Source organism: Octopus bimaculoides, chromosome 5 (genome assembly GCF_046866305.1).
Source record: "Octopus bimaculoides isolate indiv1 chromosome 5, ASM4686630v1, whole genome shotgun sequence".
In the NCBI taxonomy this organism is placed as follows: domain Eukaryota; kingdom Metazoa; phylum Mollusca; class Cephalopoda; order Octopoda; family Octopodidae; genus Octopus; species Octopus bimaculoides.
Window position 1 is genome coordinate 377,710 of NC_142932.1, and position 20,072 is coordinate 397,781.

Genomic DNA, 20,072 nt, shown 5'->3' on the forward strand with positions numbered 1-20,072 from the left:
CTTTTACATGTCACCCGCACGAAGGCCAGTCAGGCGGTACTGGCAACGGCCTGGATTATTATATAAATTTGGAAGAAGATGCTAAGAGCTAAGCTATGATAGAAAACAAGAGTTGGCTTATTAAAAATTATTGTTATATCATTAACATTCTTTTACTGGAGTTTAAATTGTTAAACTGTGGCCATGTTGGAGCATCACAACTAAGAATTTGGTTGATATCAACCCTCATAGTCATATGAGGGCTGATAGAAAGTTGATCTTCGTGAAAAGTGGTGTAATTTGGGTGTGACTAAATAGCAGAGGCTATTTTTGTTTGCCATACTTATTTAGCATCACTAACCCCAACAAACATACTCATATATCTGAAGGGAATCCACACAAGTCCCATCTACCCAGTTTAAACCATTAAACCAAAGGCTACAACAGAGACACTCAAAATGTCGCACAATGGGATCAACTCCTGAAATACTTGGTTGTACAGTGTACATAACCACACAGCCATTATAAAAGGGTATAGCATATGTGAGAGAGAGAGAGAGAGAGAGAGAGAGAGAGAGAGAGAGAGAGAGAGAGAGAGAGAGAGAGAGAGAGAGAGAGAGATTAAAAAATACAAAATATTTTATCATTTCACCAAAACTTAACCTAACAGTTCCTTGCAGTAATAAGGGGTTTTCAAGAAATACTCATGATCCATGCTTCAAGAATAAAGATCTGAATAAAACTGAATTGTTTTTTTTTCAAAACAACAAATAATTTCTACAGAAAAGTGCATGAATATCCATCTAAATATGTGAGATCTAATATTTTTGAACACTCTAGATTTATTAGATTACATAGAGAGAAGTTCCAAAGTGGTGTCTTGTGCTATGTTCATAGTAGTACTGACACTAGCTAGTAACAGTACTTAAAAAGATGCAGAGTGGATTTATTGTGAAGATATTTAGAGGAGGAATTATAGTGTAGCATTGTATATAAGAAATAATACGGAACCACAGCTGGAATAGTTAAATCTGAAAGTTGCATAGTTTCTGCAAAATTATCGAGGTAGTATTTTGAGAATTTGGAAATGAAAGAGAATGCTAAATGGTCAGGTTTAGAGAGATTAATAGTTTAGTTTAAAACTTGCTTGGTGGTTAAGAGAATCAAACTTAAGAACAGAGAATTGCATTACATACCATATGGATATAACCAAGGAATCTCTAGTGTGTAAAATGAGTGGTGAGTTAGGTGTTGCCTATTTGGTAAGGGAATGTAATAAACTGACTTAGCTAGGATATCAAAAACAACTTCAGTAATGTTAAATAGGATGTTGTTTAGAAATTGTTGATAAGTAGAGAAATGGTATGAATAGCAACATTTCCTTAGGAGTAAGTTTAACAATCTCAAAATTGTTTGTTTCTAACGTTCAATATGTTGCCATATGTTACAAGAAAACTGCAATTTTTGTAATGAAGAAGGAAATATTATTATGCACAATCTCTGACTTTGTAATGATATCTGAAGACATAAGCATTGAGAAAAAGGAAGAAGTAAATATTAAGTATCAACATGACAAACAAGATTACAGCTATGCAGTTACTAAAGATAGATGTAATATTATAGGGATGGGATCTCTAGGAATGACAGACAAATGTCTAGATTAGACAAATGATTAACCACAGTAAGAATAACAAGAATAATATGGTTTAACCCTTTAGCATTCAAACCAGCCATCATCATAATCATCACCATTTAATCACCTCCTTCCATGCTGGCATGGGTTGGACAATTTGACCAGACTTCTGCATCTGTTTTGGTAGGCTTTTTAAAGCTGGATGCCCTTCCTAACACTGCAGACTGGACAAAATATGTCCTGCCAAAATATTCTACCTGTTTTATGTTCAAACTGGCCAGATCTGGCCTCTGCCATCTACCCTATAATTTCATTCTAAAAGTAAACAGTCACAGCATCAAAGTCTCAAAAGTTACAAGATAATGCAGGATTAATTGAAAACAAAATGAATAAATAAGTAATACATTTGAGAGAGTAATCTGAATGCTAACAGGTTAAATCCAAGTAGAAACATGGTATTTAAGGAGAACATAATAAATTGAGCAAATACTCTTTTACTCGTTTCAGTCATTTGACTGTGGCCATGCTGGAGCACCACCTTTAGTCGAACAAATCGACCCCAGGACTTATTCTTTGTAAGCCTAGTACTTATTCTATTAGTCTCTATTGGGTGTAAACATACCAACATCAGTTGTCAAGCGATGGTGGGGTGACAAACACAGACATACAAATAGATACATACATATCATCATCATCGTTTAATGTCCGCTTTCCAGGCTAGCATGGGTTGGACGATTTGACTGAGGACTGGTGAACCAGATAGCTACACCAGGCTCCAATCTGATTTGGCAGGGTTTCTACAGCTGGATGCCCTTCCTAACACCAACCACTCAGAGAGTGTAGTGGGTGCTTTTACACGCCACCGGCACAAAGGCCAGTCAGGCGGTACTGGCAACGGCCATGCTCAAAATGATGTATTTTACATGCCACACACACACACACACACACACACATATATATATACGATGGGCTTCTTTCACTTTCCACCTACCAAATCTACTCACAAAGCTTTGGTTGGCCTGAGGCTATAGTAGAAGACACTTGGCCAAGTGGGATTGAACCAGGGACCATGTAGTTGGGAAGCAAAGCTTGTCACACAGCCACTTCCAACCATATTACAATATCTTCAAACACCACTTTATTAAGAACAGCCAAAATATCGAAAACCTAATGCATACAAGCCAAATATGACTAAAATAAAATAAATTAGAACAAGCTTATGTTATGAAATGAAAGAAAATCTAACAAAAAATATTTCTAAGAGACAAGGCCACAAAACTGTAGAGGTAAGAAGTCAGGTGAACCATACCTCTAATGATATATTGGTGTTTATTTTACCATTTTATTTGGTCTTCTTTTGAAATTGCAATATCTAGATTTATTAGAATTAAGAGAAGGAGTGAAAAAATGTCAAGTATCAAGATGTAGGCAGTGCCCCAGCATGGCCACAGTCACTAGCTGAAACCAATAAAAAGAGATTGTTTTATTAGTTTTACAAAAACGATTTTTGCTGACTTCTATTAATATGAAACTGGCATGAAAGTTAAACGTTGCAAAAACTAGTACAAAGATGATTGCATAAACATACATGTCTATATACACATACATACACACACACACTGCTTGGCAGAATGTCAGAGAAAAGTTGCATGCATCAAGCAAGCAACATGTACAAGTACTGGAAACAGATAATAAACAGCTAAGAGGGACCAGCAGATCTAGTTGTTTTCGGAAGCCTTAAAGAAAGTTTTTAAAACTAAAGTAAATGCCAGAAGCCAAGCGACGGTTAACTAGTCAGATAATCCAAAGTTGTATTATTACTGTTATTTACTTGTGTTTGTTTCTAAAAACCAAAGACAAAAGTTCCAAAGCAGCAAAAACAATCCCACCCTAAATACAAGAGGAGAAGATAGAAGAAAGAAATTTACAGAAATAAAATGAAGTTTGAATTAAAAGATGCAAAGAGGGAAAAAAAAAACAAATTTAAAATAATATATAAAATAAAAGTCAGTTTAAAAATTTTTATGGTTTGTTAGTTAAAACAACGTATGTATATACATACATGCATGCATACATACGCACATATATACATGCTCACACATACACACATACATACATACATGTTGGCACTCCGTCGCTTACGACGTCGAGGGTTCCAGTTGATCCGATCAACGGAACAGCCTGCTCGTGAAATTAACGTGCAAGTGGCTGAGCACTCCACAGACACGTGTACCCTTAACGTAGTTCTCGGGGATATTCAGCGTGACATAGTGTGACAAGGCTGACCCTTTCAATTACAGGCACAACAGAAAGAGGAAGAGCGAGAGAAAGTTGTGGTGAAAGAGTACAGCAGGGTTCGCCACCATCCCCTGCCGGAGCCTCGTGGAGCTTTAGGTGTTTTCACTCAATAAACACTCACAACGCCTAATCTGGGAATTGAAACCGCGAGTCTGCAGCCCTAACCACTGGGCCATTGCGCCTCCACACATACATATGTCTACAATACACCATTTTAAACTCGTGATTACCTATGTGTACATATTGACATAGGATTGGGGATAGGAATGGGAGTGGACCTAAAACGGGAACTGAACAGTGAATGGGATAGGATATGAAACAGTATAATGGGAATGGGAACTGGAAATAACCCCTGCTTTTCCAGGTATTACTGGGTAATTTGGGTAATATATATACATGCATACATATGTCTACTATACACCATTTTAAACTCATGATTAGCTGTGTATACGTTTGTAAATTTGTGTGTGTGTCACGTCCGATAACTGACTGTCTGTCTCTCTACTTTTGTAGGGTCTTCCCTGTTGCTGTAAAATATTACGAGATGTTAAAATTACATCAAAATTTACAAATTTTGTATATTGAAATAATTTTCCACGTTAAATCTAATTTTGCTATTTATCTATTCCTAACATCCAGTTGAATTATAGGCAAATTGGATTTCAATAAAAATCTATAATGGGCCCCCTAGACAGAGGGTGGGCTGCAGCAAATGTTTAGAGGTCTTTCTATTTATCTGATTTATTTTACTCAGATGCATATTCGCTTGTTAAAATAATATAGGGACATTCCTTATTCACCCACTAATCATATTAATAGTTTGTAATGCCTATTTTTAGCAAAAAACTATTACCATAAAGGTTAATAAAATATTTAATGGTTTAATTACACCTTACTGATTCTAAGATTTATATATTCTTTTCTTCTCTAGGCACAAAACCAAAAGTTTTGAGGGAGGGGTCCAGTTGATTAGATGAACCCCAGTACACAACTAGTACTTAATTTATCGACCCCGAAAGGATGAAAGACAAAGGTATTTGAACTCGGAACATAAAGACAGACAAAATACCGCTAAGCATTTCACCTGGTGTGCTAACATTTCTTACTCTTTATTGCCCACAAAGGGCTAAACACGGAGGGGACAAACAAGGACAGACAAAGAGATTAAGTCGGTTACATCGACTCCAGTGCATAACTGGTACTTAATTTATTGACCCTGAAAGGATGAAAGGCAAATTTGACCTTGGCGGAATTTGAACTCAGAATGTAATGGCAAACGAAATAGCGCTAAGCATTTCGCCCGGCATGTTAACGTTTCTGCCAGCTCACCACCTTCTAAAACTTATATACTGACATAGGATTGGGGATAGGAGTGGGAAGAGAACTAAAATGGGAACTGAACAGGGAAGCGGATAAGACATGAAACAGTGTAATGGGAATGGGAACTGCAAATAATCCCAGCTTTTCTAGGTATTACCAGGTAACTCAGCTAGTGTATATATATATATATATATATATATATATATATATATATATATATATATATATATATATGTATATATATGTATGTATGTATGTATGTATGTAAATGACATATATATATATATATATATATATATACACACACACATATATACATATGTGTATATGTATATGTATGTGTGTGTATACACACGCATATACATATATCTAGGTTTATGATGGCCATCCACTTGTGACCGAGGAAGACCATTGTTGACCTTCAGGAACATTATGCGCTCAAGGACTAACTTATATTTTGCATTTGCGGTTCCCACGGTGGCTAATGAGCCCTGCTCTTGACAAGCATACACGACTGCAAACATTGCAGACCAAGCTTTCCCCATTCAGTATACGAGCCGTGCGCTTTCGCGCAGCTCGCTTAAGTTCTTCATGCTAGATACGTGCTCTCTCAAAAGTGTTGATCCCCTCCTTAACCTGCTTCCTCCATCTGTGGCAATGACAGGCATTGTTCTCCCAGTCAGTGTCCTGCATATCACAGGCCTTTAATGAGGACTTGACACAGTCCTTAAATAGCAGCCTTGGTTTCTGCCGGAGTCTCCTTCCATTCACAAGTTCTCCATAGAGCATCTGCTTAGGAATCCTGCTATCCTTCATTCTAATAAGGTGTCCAGTCCAACGTAGCCGGTGTTTGTGCACCATTGCCTCAATACTCAAGATATCAGCTATCCTCAGGACCTGTGTGTCTGGAATTTTTGAGGTCCAGCCAACATTGAGAATGTGTCTGAGACATCTCTGATGAAAGCGTTCTAGGACCCTTACCTGATGTTTGTACAGAGTCCATGTTTCACATGAGTAGAGGAGCGATGTCAGTACACATGCACGGTACACAGCAACTTTTGTTCACCTTGCAATGCCATGCTGGGACCAGACACGAGACTGAAGAGATGGGAAGGAATTAGTTGCTCTCTGCAACCTGAAACATTTCCTCATTCAGGGAGCAAGAATGGTTGAGTGTGCTGCCCAGGTAGACAAACTTGTCTACTACCTTAAGAATTGTTCCTTCAACCAAGATAGCTGGTTCCACATATGGATTTCCTGGTGCAGGCTGGAACATTACAACAGTCTTGTCCAGGTTAATGCTGAGTCCAAATGCCTTGCAAGAAGCAGAAATGCAATTCATGAGTATTTGCATGTCATCCATCGTATGAATGACTAAGTCACAGTCATCTGCATAAAGGAGGTCACGAATAATAGACTGGAGAACCTTTGAATTGGCAAAGATTAAAGAGGCGGCCAGAAGATCAATATCTGACATATATTCCCAGAGAGCTAACCTTAGCAAAAGCATCAGTAAAAGCAGCAGCAAAGTACAAAGAAAAGAGAGTTGGAGTAAGGATGTCACCCTGCTTGACACCATTCTCTACAGGAATGGGTCCCACCACGCCATCACCAACATTGACCCAAGCCTCTATCCCATCATGAAATGATTTAATTATAGATACAAAGTGATCCGGACATCCAAGTTTACCAAGTATTTTCCATAGAAAGGCCCTATTTACAGTATCAAAGGCCTTTGTTAAATCAATGAATACCTGGACAAGATCCATATTCTGCTCATAGCACTTCTCCTGCATCTGTCTTGCTGTGAAAATCATATCCATTGTCCCTCTACCAGATCAGAAACCACATTGAGATTCAGATAGGACATCACTTACGAGACACCCATTCAGACGGGTAAGAAGAATATTTGCCAGAACCTTGCCAGCAGCTGATAGTAGAGCAATGCCTCTGTAGTTACCACACATTGTTCTGGCTCCTTTTCCTTTATAGAGAGGAAGAATAATTGCATCCTTCCAGTCCTTAGGGATTGCACCATCCCTCCAGACTGCACTAATAAGTTCATGAAGGGACTGTGTGATGTAATTACCACCAAATCACAAGACCTCATCACAAATTCCATCCTTTCCAAGTGTCCTACCAAGATTCAATTTACTTATTGATGTCATTACTTCATCTATTGAGGGCGAAGAGTCTAAGGAGCCAATGATAGGTCTTTGTTGCATAGTATCGATCACTGTTTCATCCACAACTGACTCATGGTTTAGGAATTCAGAGAAGTGTTCGATCCAGTGATCTGTGATTTCTGTTGATTTAGTAAACAGAGTGGAAGACTCCTTGGAAAGTAAAGGAGCTGATGTGGAGCTCTTAGGTCCATAATCTTGCTTCATAATATGATAAAGCTTCTTGCTGTCATTTGCATCAGCAGCAGCCTGAACATCACGAGCAAGATCCTCCCACCGAGTGTTCTGCATCTTCCTGAAAGATCGCTGCAGTAGTGATTTTACATTGTTATAGTGGGCAAGTGTTCGACTTCGCTGCACAGTAAGACAGTTCTCTGTGTAGCAATACACTGTGGCCATGGCGCTTTACCACCAATAGTCGTTGAATTCCAGCATCATTCTCATCAAACCAGTCTCTGTCTGGTAGTAACATACCCCAGTGTTTCAGCTGCACATTGAACAACCTGGTCTCGAAAATCTTCCCATGCTGCAGCAATTTCAATGCTGGACAAGCGAGTCTGAAGCTCTTTCCTAACCACAACATCATATACCTTGTGGACATTTAGACGGCGAGGAATGCTGACTGGTCCTCTTCTCTCTTTCACCTTAATCACCATTCAGAACTTTGCTCGCACCAGACTGTGGTCTGTCCAGCATTCTGATCCATCTGGTAACATCTAGGTTCATACATACATACATACATACAAATGTATATGTTTCATTCATTTATATTTTCTGATTTTACCATTTTATTCTTTTTCTTTTTTTCTTTTTCTTTTTTGCATCAGTTCGAAAAGAAAAATGCAGGAAAATATGGCCAATAAACATGACAGAATGGAACTTAAATAAAATTGACAGATTTCTGGATAAAACAGTGAAGCAAAATGATGAAAGCACAGGAAATGGAGTTGGAATTCTATCTCCCACTTTATTAGCGCCTATTCTTATTAGTATTTTGGTTTTGCTGCTTCTTATGCTCTTTATCAGTCTGGTGATATTGATAAAAAAACACATGAAAAATTGGTTAGTTGTTCTTTTCTGTATAATTTTACACCCTTCGGTTATATTTGCTATTTATATTGAACATATATCTCATGAACCTTATCTTTTTATCTTTTACTTGTTTAGGTCATTAGATGGTGGCCATGCTGGAGTTATCACTTTGAAGAATTTTAGTTGAACTAATCAAACCCAGTACTTAATTTTTCTTTTTTTTTAACCTGGTACTTATTCTATTAGTCTCTTTTTTGTTGAACTAATAAGTTATAGGGACAGAAATAAACCAACACCAGTTATCAAGTGGTTGTGGGGGACCAACACTGACACAAAGACATGCACATATATACATGTTTGACCAAAGTCACCTGACAGTAAACCAAAACCATGAATTTAATAAAAGCTTCTAAATATGAAGCATCATGAAAATTGTTCAAACTGAAGTCTTTCCCGAGCAACACTTTTTTCTATTCAAGCCAATACAGAATTACAGATAGTATTTATGGAATTTTGATTTACTGTCGGGTGACTTTTGGCCAACCCTGTAGATATATATACACATAGTTGATGGGTTTTTTTCAGTTTCTATCTACCAAATCCACTCACAAGGCTTTGGTCAGCCTGAAGCTATAGTAGAAGGCACTTTCCCAAGAAGCCATGCTGTAGGGCTGAACATAAAACCATGTGGTTGGGAAGCAAACCTCTTAGCACACAGTTGCACCTGTATCTATGTTCTTTTTTTTATTTCTTTTTTTTTTTTGCTTTGAAAAGATAATGCTTTCAGATTTTATCACAAGTCCAACAATTTTTAGGATGAGGAGGTCAGTCAATTACATTTGACTCAAGTTCTCAGTTGATGCTTATTTTATCAATCTTGAAAGGATGAAAGGCAAAGTCGGCAACAGTGGAATTTGAACTCAGAACATAATGAGCCAAAGGAAATGCTTTACAACATTTTGTCCATTATGTTAACAATTTTTCTTTATTGCTGAAAAAATAATAACTATCTCTCACACAGCCACAAGGTCAGAAATTGGTGGAGAAGAAAGAGGAACAGTTGATTCAAGCAACCACCAGTCTTTGATTTGTGTGTCATTGTATCGATCCCAAAGATGGATGTAAAGAAAAGGCATGGCTGTGCAGATATGCAACCATGTACTTTTGAGTTCAGTCCCACTATGCAGCACCTTGAGCATGTGTTTTTAATTGTATCCCCCAACCAACCAACCAATGAATTTGGTTGACAAAAACTGTATTGAAGCCCATTGAATATATGTGTACGTTTGTGTGTGCGTGCATGTGTGTGCTTGCATGTGCGTGCGTGTGTGTGTGTGTGTGTGTGCGTGTGTGTGCGTGTGTGTGTGTGTGCGTGCATGCATGCATGTGTCCGTGTGTCCCTCACTTGGCAACCAGCGTTGATAACTTAATGGTTTAGTAAAAATGGCTGATAGAATAAGTACCAAACTTTAAAAAAAAAATCTTAAGTCCTGGGGTCAATCTGATTAAAACCCTTCAAAGTGGGATTTCAACTTAGAACATAAAGGCCTGGATTAAATATAAATGCATCGTTTTCTTTTCCAGAAAGTTCCAGAAATCTTAGAATCAAGATCCCAGTCAAGATGGAATCAAAGGTATTCCTACTTTAAAAAAAAAAACAGGGTAAACAACTGTGTCCTGAACCTTCAGGTCCATTGGATCAGAACTTATTCCAGTTTATATAACATGACTAAAAGAATACAATACTCTTCCCAAGTCAGGTTGCTAGTCTGTCACATAGTTGACCTTCAGCTGTTGTTTGTCTCATCTTCATCTGAGTGGACTGGAGCAATGTAAAATGAAGTGTTTTAACCCAGAACACGATCAAGAATACAATCCACCACCTAGTCTGGGAATTGAAACCACTAACTCAGTCATATTATATATATATATATATATATATATATATATATAAAATTATAATACAGGGTATCAAGAGATACCACCACGCTGAAAAAATAGCAGTCAAATCCTGACTCCAAAACCACAATAAATGTCCGCAAGGCACGATTAGCGAAGACGAAGACCAAATAAACCAGTAAAAATAATAAGATAAGATATTATTTTTGCTGGTTTATTTGGTCTTCGTCTTCGCTAATCGTGCCTTGCGGACATTTATTGTGGTTTTGGAGTCAGGATTTGACTGCTATTTTTTCAGCGTGGTGGTATCTCTTGATACCCTGTATTATAATTTTAAATAATTTTAAATAATTATTACCTTTGATGGTTTTTATTCCCATGCTGACCACTTGATAAGATCAATATTTTAAATACCGATCTTATCCATATTTATATATATATATTGATAGATATATATATATATATATAAATATATATATATATATATATATGTATATATATATATATATATAAATATATATATATATATATATATATATATATATATATATATATATATATATATATAAATATATATAAATATATATATATATATATATATATATATATATATATATATATATATATATAATATGATTTTATATATGTAAATATATATATATATATATATATATATATATATATAATATGATTTTATATATGTAAATATATATATATATATATATATATATTTACATATATAAAATCATATTATATATATATATATATAAAGGAGGCCACTAGGTGGACTGCTAATGTGCTAGAAGAAGATCACATGTCATATGTCTATTAATATATATATATCATCATCATCGTTTAACGTCCGCTTTCCATGCTAGCATGGGTTGGACGATTTGACTGAGGACTGGTGAAACCGGATGGCAACACCAGGCTCCAGTCTAATTTGGCAGAGTTTCTACAGCTGGATGCCCTTCCTAACGCCAACCACTCAGAGAGTGTAGTGGGTGCTTTTACGTGTCACCCGCACGAAATGGTGTCTTTTATGTGCCACCCGCACAAGCCAGTCCAGGGGCACTGGCAACGATCTCGCTCGAAAATCCTACGGGAGCCAGTCAGGCGGTACTGGCAACGGCCACGCTCAAAATGGTGCATCTCATGTGCCACCCGCACAAGAACCAGTCCAGGGGCACTGGCAACGATCTTACTTGGCTTGCCGGGTCTTCTCACGCACAGCACATTTCCAAAGGTCTCGGTCAGTAGTCATTGCCTCGGTGAGGCCCAATGTACGAAGGTCTTGCCTCACCACCTCAGCCCAGGTCTTCCTGGGCCTACCTCTTCCACGGGTTCCCTCAACTGTTAGGGTGTGGCACTTTTTCACGCAGCTATCCTCATCCATTCTCACCACATGTCCATACCAGCGCAATCGTCTCTCTTGCACGCCACAACTGATGCTTCTAATGTTCAGCTTTTCTCTCAAGATACTTACACTCTGACGGGTATTCACATTGACATTACACATCCAACGGAGCATACTGGCTTCATTCCTTGCGAGCTTACGTATGTCCTCAGCAGTTACAGCCCATGTTTCACTGCCATGTAGCATGGCTGTTCGTACGCATGCGTCATACAGTCTGCCTTTTACTCTGAGTGAGAGTCCCTTTGTCGCCAGCAGGGGTAAGAGCTCTCTAAACTTTGCCCAGGCTATTCTTATTCTAGCAGCTACCGACTACCTCTAGTTTTTCACCCTGGAATGAGATAGAAGTTGTTTCCTGTTTGTTTACAGTCTTTATTGCACCTGAACATCTGCCACAAACAAAAACTAACTTGCTAGTTAACCTGCCTTTGATGTTGCTGCACCTCTTATGTGTCCATAGCTTGCACCGGGTACATCTTATAGAGTTACTACCTACTCCTTTTCTACATACTGAGCAGGGCCATCTACCTGAAGGGGTTTGTGTTTTATCTACCTTCCTACTTATTAGGATTTTGGTTTTAGCTAGGTTGACTCTAAGGCCCTTCAGTTCTAGACCTTGCTTCCACACCTGAAACTTCTCCTCTAGTTCTGATAGTGACTCCGCAATTAGGGCAAGGTCACCAGCATAGAGGAGCTCCCAGGGGCAACCTGTCTTGAACTCCTCTGTGATTGCCTGGAGGACTATGATAAATAAGAGGGGGCTGAGGACGGAACCTTGGTGGACCCCTACCTCTACCCGGAATTCATTGCTGTACTCATTTCCAACCCTCACCTTACTGGCAGCATCTCTGTACATGGCTCGCACAGCTCTCACTAACCATTCTTCTATCCCAAGTTTCCTCATTGACCACCAGATAAGGGATCGGGGGACCCTGTCAAAGGCTTTCTCCATGTCAACGAAAGCCAGGTACAGAGGTTTATCCTTAGCTAGGTATTTCTCCTGCAACTGTCTCACTAGAAATAAGGCATCAGTAGTGCTTTTACCTGGCACGAACCCAAACTGCATCTCATCTAAATTGATTCGCTCCCTAATTAGTTGGGCTATGACCCTCTCTGTAACTTTCATAACCTGATCTAACAGCTTGATGCCTCTGTAATTATTTGTATCTAAAGCGTCACCTTTACCTATGTAGCAGTTGACTATGATGCTGCTACACCAGTCATTGGGTATGACTCCTTCTTGTATCACCTGGTTCGTAATACGGGTGACTAGGCTATAGCCAACACTGCCAGATATTTTGAGCATCTCTGCAGTGATTCCTGATGGGCCGGGGGCTTTCCCGGTCTTCATACTCTTAATTGCTTTATCTACCCTGGTACTATCAACTCGGATAGCTGGTCCCTCTATTGGGTCGACATACGGCAGGCTCTCTTTCTCCCATTCATTCTCTTTATTAAGCAATCTATCGTAGTGGCATCTCCAGACCTCTTTCTTTGCATCCTCATTTAATGCAAGCGTACCATCATCCATGCGAACACATTTCTCTCCTACAACATCACTATTCTCTCTCCTACACTGTCTTGCAACACGAAATACCTCGAGTCTTTGGTCCGCACGGCGCAGAACATTGGCAAATCTTTCCTTATCTGCTTCCCCTCTGGCTAAATAAACCTGTCGCCTAGCCTCCCTTCTGGCACATTGGTACAATTCCCTGCTACCACCGTTCTTCCAGTCCTTCCAAGCCTGTTTCTTTTGTCTAATAGCCCTGTCTACCTCCTTGTTCCACCACCACGTTACTCTGGGTCGGGAGGGGACCTTACACCACCCACAAATCTGGTCGGTGGCTTTCAACAGGTTGTCCCGCAGAAATCTCCAATTGTCTTCCACGTTGTATGATGCTATATCCCCTTCTATTTCGTTAAATGCTTCAAGTAACTTGTCTCTAAGTCTCTGTCCGTTTGCAGGGTCTTTAAGCTTCCACACCCTTCTCCTCCAAGCCTGTCTAATTCTGGGCACCCATTTTGCCTTGATCCCAAAGTCGCTAACTACTAATCTATGTTGTGGGGTACAGAGAGAGAGAGAGAGAGAGAGAGAGAGAGAGAGATTCAGGTGAATATGGTACTTAAGTTGAGGCACCAGAATTTAGTACGGTATTATCCATACAATTTCAAAGTAAGGTGGGTAAAATCAAAATAAGCAACAAGGATATCCAGAGGTAATGCTGTACGATTGTTTCATGCAACTCCATTTAATTGAACAATGTAATCATTACATCAATTTAAATGCAGAGCAATCCTCAGCTGCACAAAGACATAGAATTTTATTAAATTAGAACAGATGGACACATTAGTATAATAATACCTAAAATCTCCAAGAAGTTAAGGAGATAGAAAAAGAACATGTTGTCTCCACTACAACATATATATATATATATATGCACATATATATTATTGAGTTAGTAAAACTATTTACATCCGTTAAGTTCAAATATTGCTTGTATTGATTTTGCCTTTCAACTTTTGAGTATCAGCTCTGTGTATGAGAATGAGTGTGTGTGTGTGTATCATCATCAGCATCTTTTAACGTCTGCTTTCCATGCTGGCATGGGTTGAACGGTTTAACTGAGGACTGGCAAGCTGGGAGGCTGCACTAGGATCCAATCTAATCTGGCAATATTTTTACAGCTGGATGCCCTTCCTAATGTCAACCACTCCAGGAGTATAGTGGGTGCATTTTATGTACCACCATCACGGGAGCCAGTCAGGCAGCACTGGTATTGAGCACACTCAAATGGTGCATTTTATGTACCACCATCACGGGAGCCAGTCAGGCAGCACTGGTATTGAGCACACTCAAATGGTGCATTTTATGTACCACCATCACGGGAGCCAGTCAGGCAGCACTGGTATTGAGCACACTCAAATGGTGCATTTTATGTACCACCATCACGGGAGCCAGTCAGGCAGCACTGGTATTGAGCACACTCAAATGGTGCATTTTATGTACCACCATCACGGGAGCCAGTCAGGCAGCACTGGTATTGAGCACACTCAAATGGTGCATTTTATGTACCACCATCACGGGAGCTAGTCAGGCAGCACTGGTATTGAGCACACTCAAATGGTGCATTTTATGTACCACCATCACGGGAGCCAGTCAGGCAGCACTGGTATTGAGCACACTCAAATGGTGCATTTTATGTACCACCATCACGGGAGCCAGTCAGGCAGCACTGGTATTGAGCACACTCAAATGGTGCATTTTATGTACCACCATCACGGGAGCCAGTCAGGCAGCACTGGTATTGAGCACACTCAAATGGTGCATTTTATGTACCACCATCACGGGAGCCAGTCAGGCAGCACTGGTATTGAGCACACTCAAATGGTGCATTTTATGTACCACCATCACGGGAGCCAGTCAGGCAGCACTGGTATTGAGCACACTCAAATGGTGCATTTTATGTACCACCATCACGGGAGCCAGTCAGGCAGCACTGGTATTGAGCACACTCAAATGGTGCATTTTATGTACCACCATCACGGGAGCCAGTCAGGCAGCACTGGTATTGAGCACACTCAAATGGTGCATTTTATGTACCACCATCACGGGAGCCAGTCAGGCAGCACTGGTATTGAGCACACTCAAATGGTGCATTTTATGTACCACCATCACGGGAGCCAGTCAGGCAGCACTGGTATTGAGCACACTCAAATGGTGCTTTTTATGTACCACCATCACGGGAGCCAGTCAGGCAGCACTGGTATTGAGCACACTCAAATGGTGCTTTTTATGTACCACCATCACGGGAGCCAGTCAGGCAGCACTGGTATTGAGCACACTCAAATGGTGCTTTTTATGTACCACCATCACGGGAGCCAGTCAGGCAGCACTGGTATTGAGCACACTCAAATGGTGTTTTTTATGTACCACCATCACGGGAGCCAGTCAGGCAGCACTGGTATTGAGCACACTCAAATGGTGCTTTTTATGTACCACCATCACGGGAGCCAGTCAGGCAGCACTGGTATTGAGCACACTCAAATGGTGCTTTTTATGTACCACCATCACGGGAGCCAGTCAGGCAGCACTGGTATTGAGCACACTCAAATGGTGCTTTTTATGTACCACCATCACGGGAGCCAGTCAGGCAGCACTGGTATTGAGCACACTCAAATGGTGCTTTTTATGTACCACCATCACGGGAGCCAGTCAGGCAGCACTGGTATTGAGCACACTCAAATGGTGCTTTTTATGTACCACCATCACGGGAGCCAGTCAGGCAGCACTGGTATTGAGCACACTCAAATGGTGCTTTTTATGTACCACCATCACGGGAGCCAGTCAGGCAGCACTGGTATTGAGCACACTCAAATGGTGCTTTTTATGTACCACCATCACGGGAGCCAGTCAGGCAGCACTGGTATTGAGCACACTCAAATGGTGCTTTTTATGTACCACCATCACGGGAGCCAGTCAGGCAGCACTGGTATTGAGCACACTCAAATGGTGCTTTTTATGTACCACCATCACGGGAGCCAGTCAGGCAGCACTGGTATTGAGCACACTCAAATGGTGCTTTTTATGTACCACCATCACGGGAGCCAGTCAGGCAGCACTGGTATTGAGCACACTCAAATGGTGCTTTTTATGTACCACCATCACGGGAGCCAGTCAGGCAGCACTGGTATTGAGCACACTCAAATGGTGCTTTTTATGTACCACCATCACGGGAGCCAGTCAGGCAGCACTGGTATTGAGCACACTCAAATGGTGCTTTTTATGTACCACCATCACGGGAGCCAGTCAGGCAGCACTGGTATTGAGCACACTCAAATGGTGCATTTTATGTACCACCATCACGGGAGCCAGTCAGGCAGCACTGGTATTGAGCACACTCAAATGGTGCTTTTTATGTACCACCATCACGGGAGCCAGTCAGGCAGCACTGGTATTGAGCACACTCAAAAGGTGCATTTTATGTACCACCATCACGGGAGCCAGTCAGGCAGCACTGGTATTGAGCACACTCAAATGGTGCTTTTTATGTACCACCATCACGGGAGCCAGTCAGGCAGCACTGGTATTGAGCACACTCAAATGGTGCATTTTATGTACCACCATCACGGGAGCCAGTCAGGCAGCACTGGTATTGAGCACACTCAAATGGTGCATTTTATGTACCACCATCACGGGAGCCAGTCAGGCAGCACTGGTATTGAGCACACTCAAATGGTGCATTTTATGTACCACCATCACGGGAGCCAGTCAGGCAGCACTGGTATTGAGCACACTCAAATGGTGCATTTTATGTACCACCATCACGGGAGCCAGTCAGGCAGCACTGGTATTGAGCACACTCAAATGGTGCATTTTATGTACCACCATCACGGGAGCCAGTCAGGCAGCACTGGTATTGAGCACACTCAAATGGTGCATTTTATGTGCCACCATCACGGGAGCCAGTCAGGCAGCACTGGTATTGAGCACACTCAAATGGTGCATTTTATGTACCACCATCACGGGAGCCAGTCAGGCAGCACTGGTATTGAGCACACTCAAATGGTGCATTTTATGTACCACCATCACGGGAGCCAGTCAGGCAGCACTGGTATTGAGCACACTCAAATGGTGCTTTTTATGTACCACCATCACGGGAGCCAGTCAGGCAGCACTGGTATTGAGCACACTCAAAAGGTGCATTTTATGTACCACCATCACGGGAGCCAGTCAGGCAGCACTGGTATTGAGCACACTCAAAAGGTGCTTTTTATGTACCACCATCACGGGAGCCAGTCAGGCAGCACTGGTATTGAGCACACTCAAATGGTGCTTTTTATGTACCACCATCACGGGAGCCAGTCAGGCAGCACTGGTATTGAGCACACTCAAATGGTGCTTTTTATGTACCACCATCACGGGAGCCAGTCAGGCAGCACTGGTATTGAGCACACTCAAATGGTGTTTTTTATGTACCACCATCACGGGAGCCAGTCAGGCAGCACTGGTATTGAGCACACTCAAATGGTGCTTTTTATGTACCACCATCACGGGAGCCAGTCAGGCAGCACTGGTATTGAGCACACTCAAAAGGTGCTTTTTATGTACCACCATCACGGGAGCCAGTCAGGCAGCACTGGTATTGAGCACACTCAAATGGTGCTTTTTATGTACCACCATCACGGGAGCCAGTCAGGCAGCACTGGTATTGAGCACACTCAAATGGTGCTTTTTATGTACCACCATCACGGGAGCCAGTCAGGCAGCACTGGTATTGAGCACACTCAAATGGTGCTTTTTATGTACCACCATCACGGGAGCCAGTCAGGCAGCACTGGTATTGAGCACACTCAAATGGTGCTTTTTATGTACCACCATCACGGGAGCCAGGCACTGGCATCGACCACGCTCGAAAGGTATTTTTATGTGCCACCAGCACGGGAGCCGGTCAGGCAGCACTGACATCAGCTACGCTCAAGTAGTGCTTTTTACGTGCCACCAGCACAGGTGCCAGTCAGTTGGCACTGGCATCAGCCACGACAACAATTTCACTTGGCTCAACAGGTCTCCTCACAGCATATTGCCTGACAATTGAAAGTGTATTTTTAAATGGACCAGATATGCAACACTGGCATTGGCCATAGCTACGGTTTCACTTGGCTTGCCAGGTCTTCTCAAGCACAGCATATCTCCAAAGGTCTTGGTTGCTTGTCATTACCTCTGTGAGGCCCAACTTTTGAAGGTAGTGCTTCACCACCTCATCCCATGTCTTCCTGAGTCTACCTCTTCCACAGGTTCCCAGCACTGCTAGGGTGTGACACTGTTTCACGCAGGTGTCCTCATCCATACACAACACATGACCATAACAGTGCAATTGTCTCTCTTGCACACCACATCTGATGCTTCTTGTGTCCAACTTTTCTCTCAGGGCGCTTACACTGTTGTGTATGCACACTGACGTTATACATCCAGTGGAGCATACTAGCTTCATTTCCTTTAAGCCTACGCATCTCCTCAGTAGTCACAGCCCATGTTTCAGTGCCGTGTAGCATGAATGTTCACACACAGGCATCATACTGTCTAGCTTTCACTTTGAGTAAGAGGCCCTTTGTTACCAGCAGAGGTAGGAGCTCTCTGAACTTTTCCCAGGCTATTCTTATTCTAGCAGCTATACTCTCAGAGCATCCACCCACTGCTACTGACTTGGTCACTTAGGTAATAGAAGCTATCAACTACTTCTAGTTATTACCCCCTGGCATGTGATGGAATCTGTTTTCTGTACATCTTCAGAGAATATTGCCCCTGTGCATCTGCCATACACAAAAACTACCTTCTTAGTTAACCTTCTTTTGATATTGTTACACCTCTTATGTGTCCATAACTTACACCAAGTACATCTTATGGAGTTTCTACCTACACCTTTTCTACAGATCGAGCAGGGATTTGTGATTTGTCTGCCAGAAGAGCCATCAACCTGAAGGAATTAATGATTTGTCTCATATATACATTCATATATATACATGAGTGTAGTGTGCTTCTATTTATATATTTTATCTGTTCCAGGTCAAAATCTAGGGGTGTTCCTGCACCTGAAAATCCTGACAAAAGTATTGCATTAGCTGAACGAGTTCAATATGAAGAAGTTAAAATTGATTTTCCGGTATGTCATTTACTTTTGCCTTTCACAATATTTGGTTTAGTATGGCACAACTAGACAGATCAATAATAATATTAATAATGGCTTCTAATTTAGGCAGACAGCCTGCTGTTTTAAGGGGAAGGGTTAGTCAGTGACATCAACTCCAAAATTTGACTGGTTCTTTATTGACCCCAAAAGGAAGAAAATTAAAACTGAACCTTGGTGGGATTTGAACTCAAAATCTAAAGTACTAAAACAAATACCACTTTTAAATTTTGGCACAAGACCAACAATTTTGGGGGAAGGGTAAGTCGATTACATCAACCCTAAGGTTCAACTGGTATTTATGTTATTGACCTCAAAAGGATGAAAGACAAAGTTGACCTTAGGGGAAGTTGACCTTGGTGGAATTTGAACTCATAACTTAAAGAACAGGAAGAAATATAGCAAGGCATTTTGTCAGACACTAACAATTCTGATAATCCATCACACTATTATTTTGGAATAATGGTTTCTTTTCCATATATTTTTTTATAACATAAAACAAAACCTCTGAAATTTTGAAGGACATAAATTTAAATATGAGCATTTTAAAAATAAGTGAAGTTTTTTTTTCCTTTTCATCACATCATAGAACTAGAATTGGCATCAATAGTGGAGGTATGTGGATTAGT

At 40.8% G+C, this 20,072-nt stretch overlaps 1 protein-coding gene across 1 annotated transcript in view; it reads left to right on the forward strand.

Annotated features, from left to right (window-relative positions):
• The window catches only part of LOC106871247 (uncharacterized), a 54,886-nt gene that overhangs the window by 29,150 nt on the left and 5,664 nt on the right, over positions 1–20,072 (forward strand). Inside the window, exons 3-4 of the mRNA XM_014917600.3 lie at positions 8,241–8,475; positions 19,323–19,419. Coding sequence (XP_014773086.2) covers positions 8,241–8,475; positions 19,323–19,419 — 332 coding nt within the window. The remainder of the gene's footprint in view (positions 1–8,240; positions 8,476–19,322; positions 19,420–20,072) is intronic.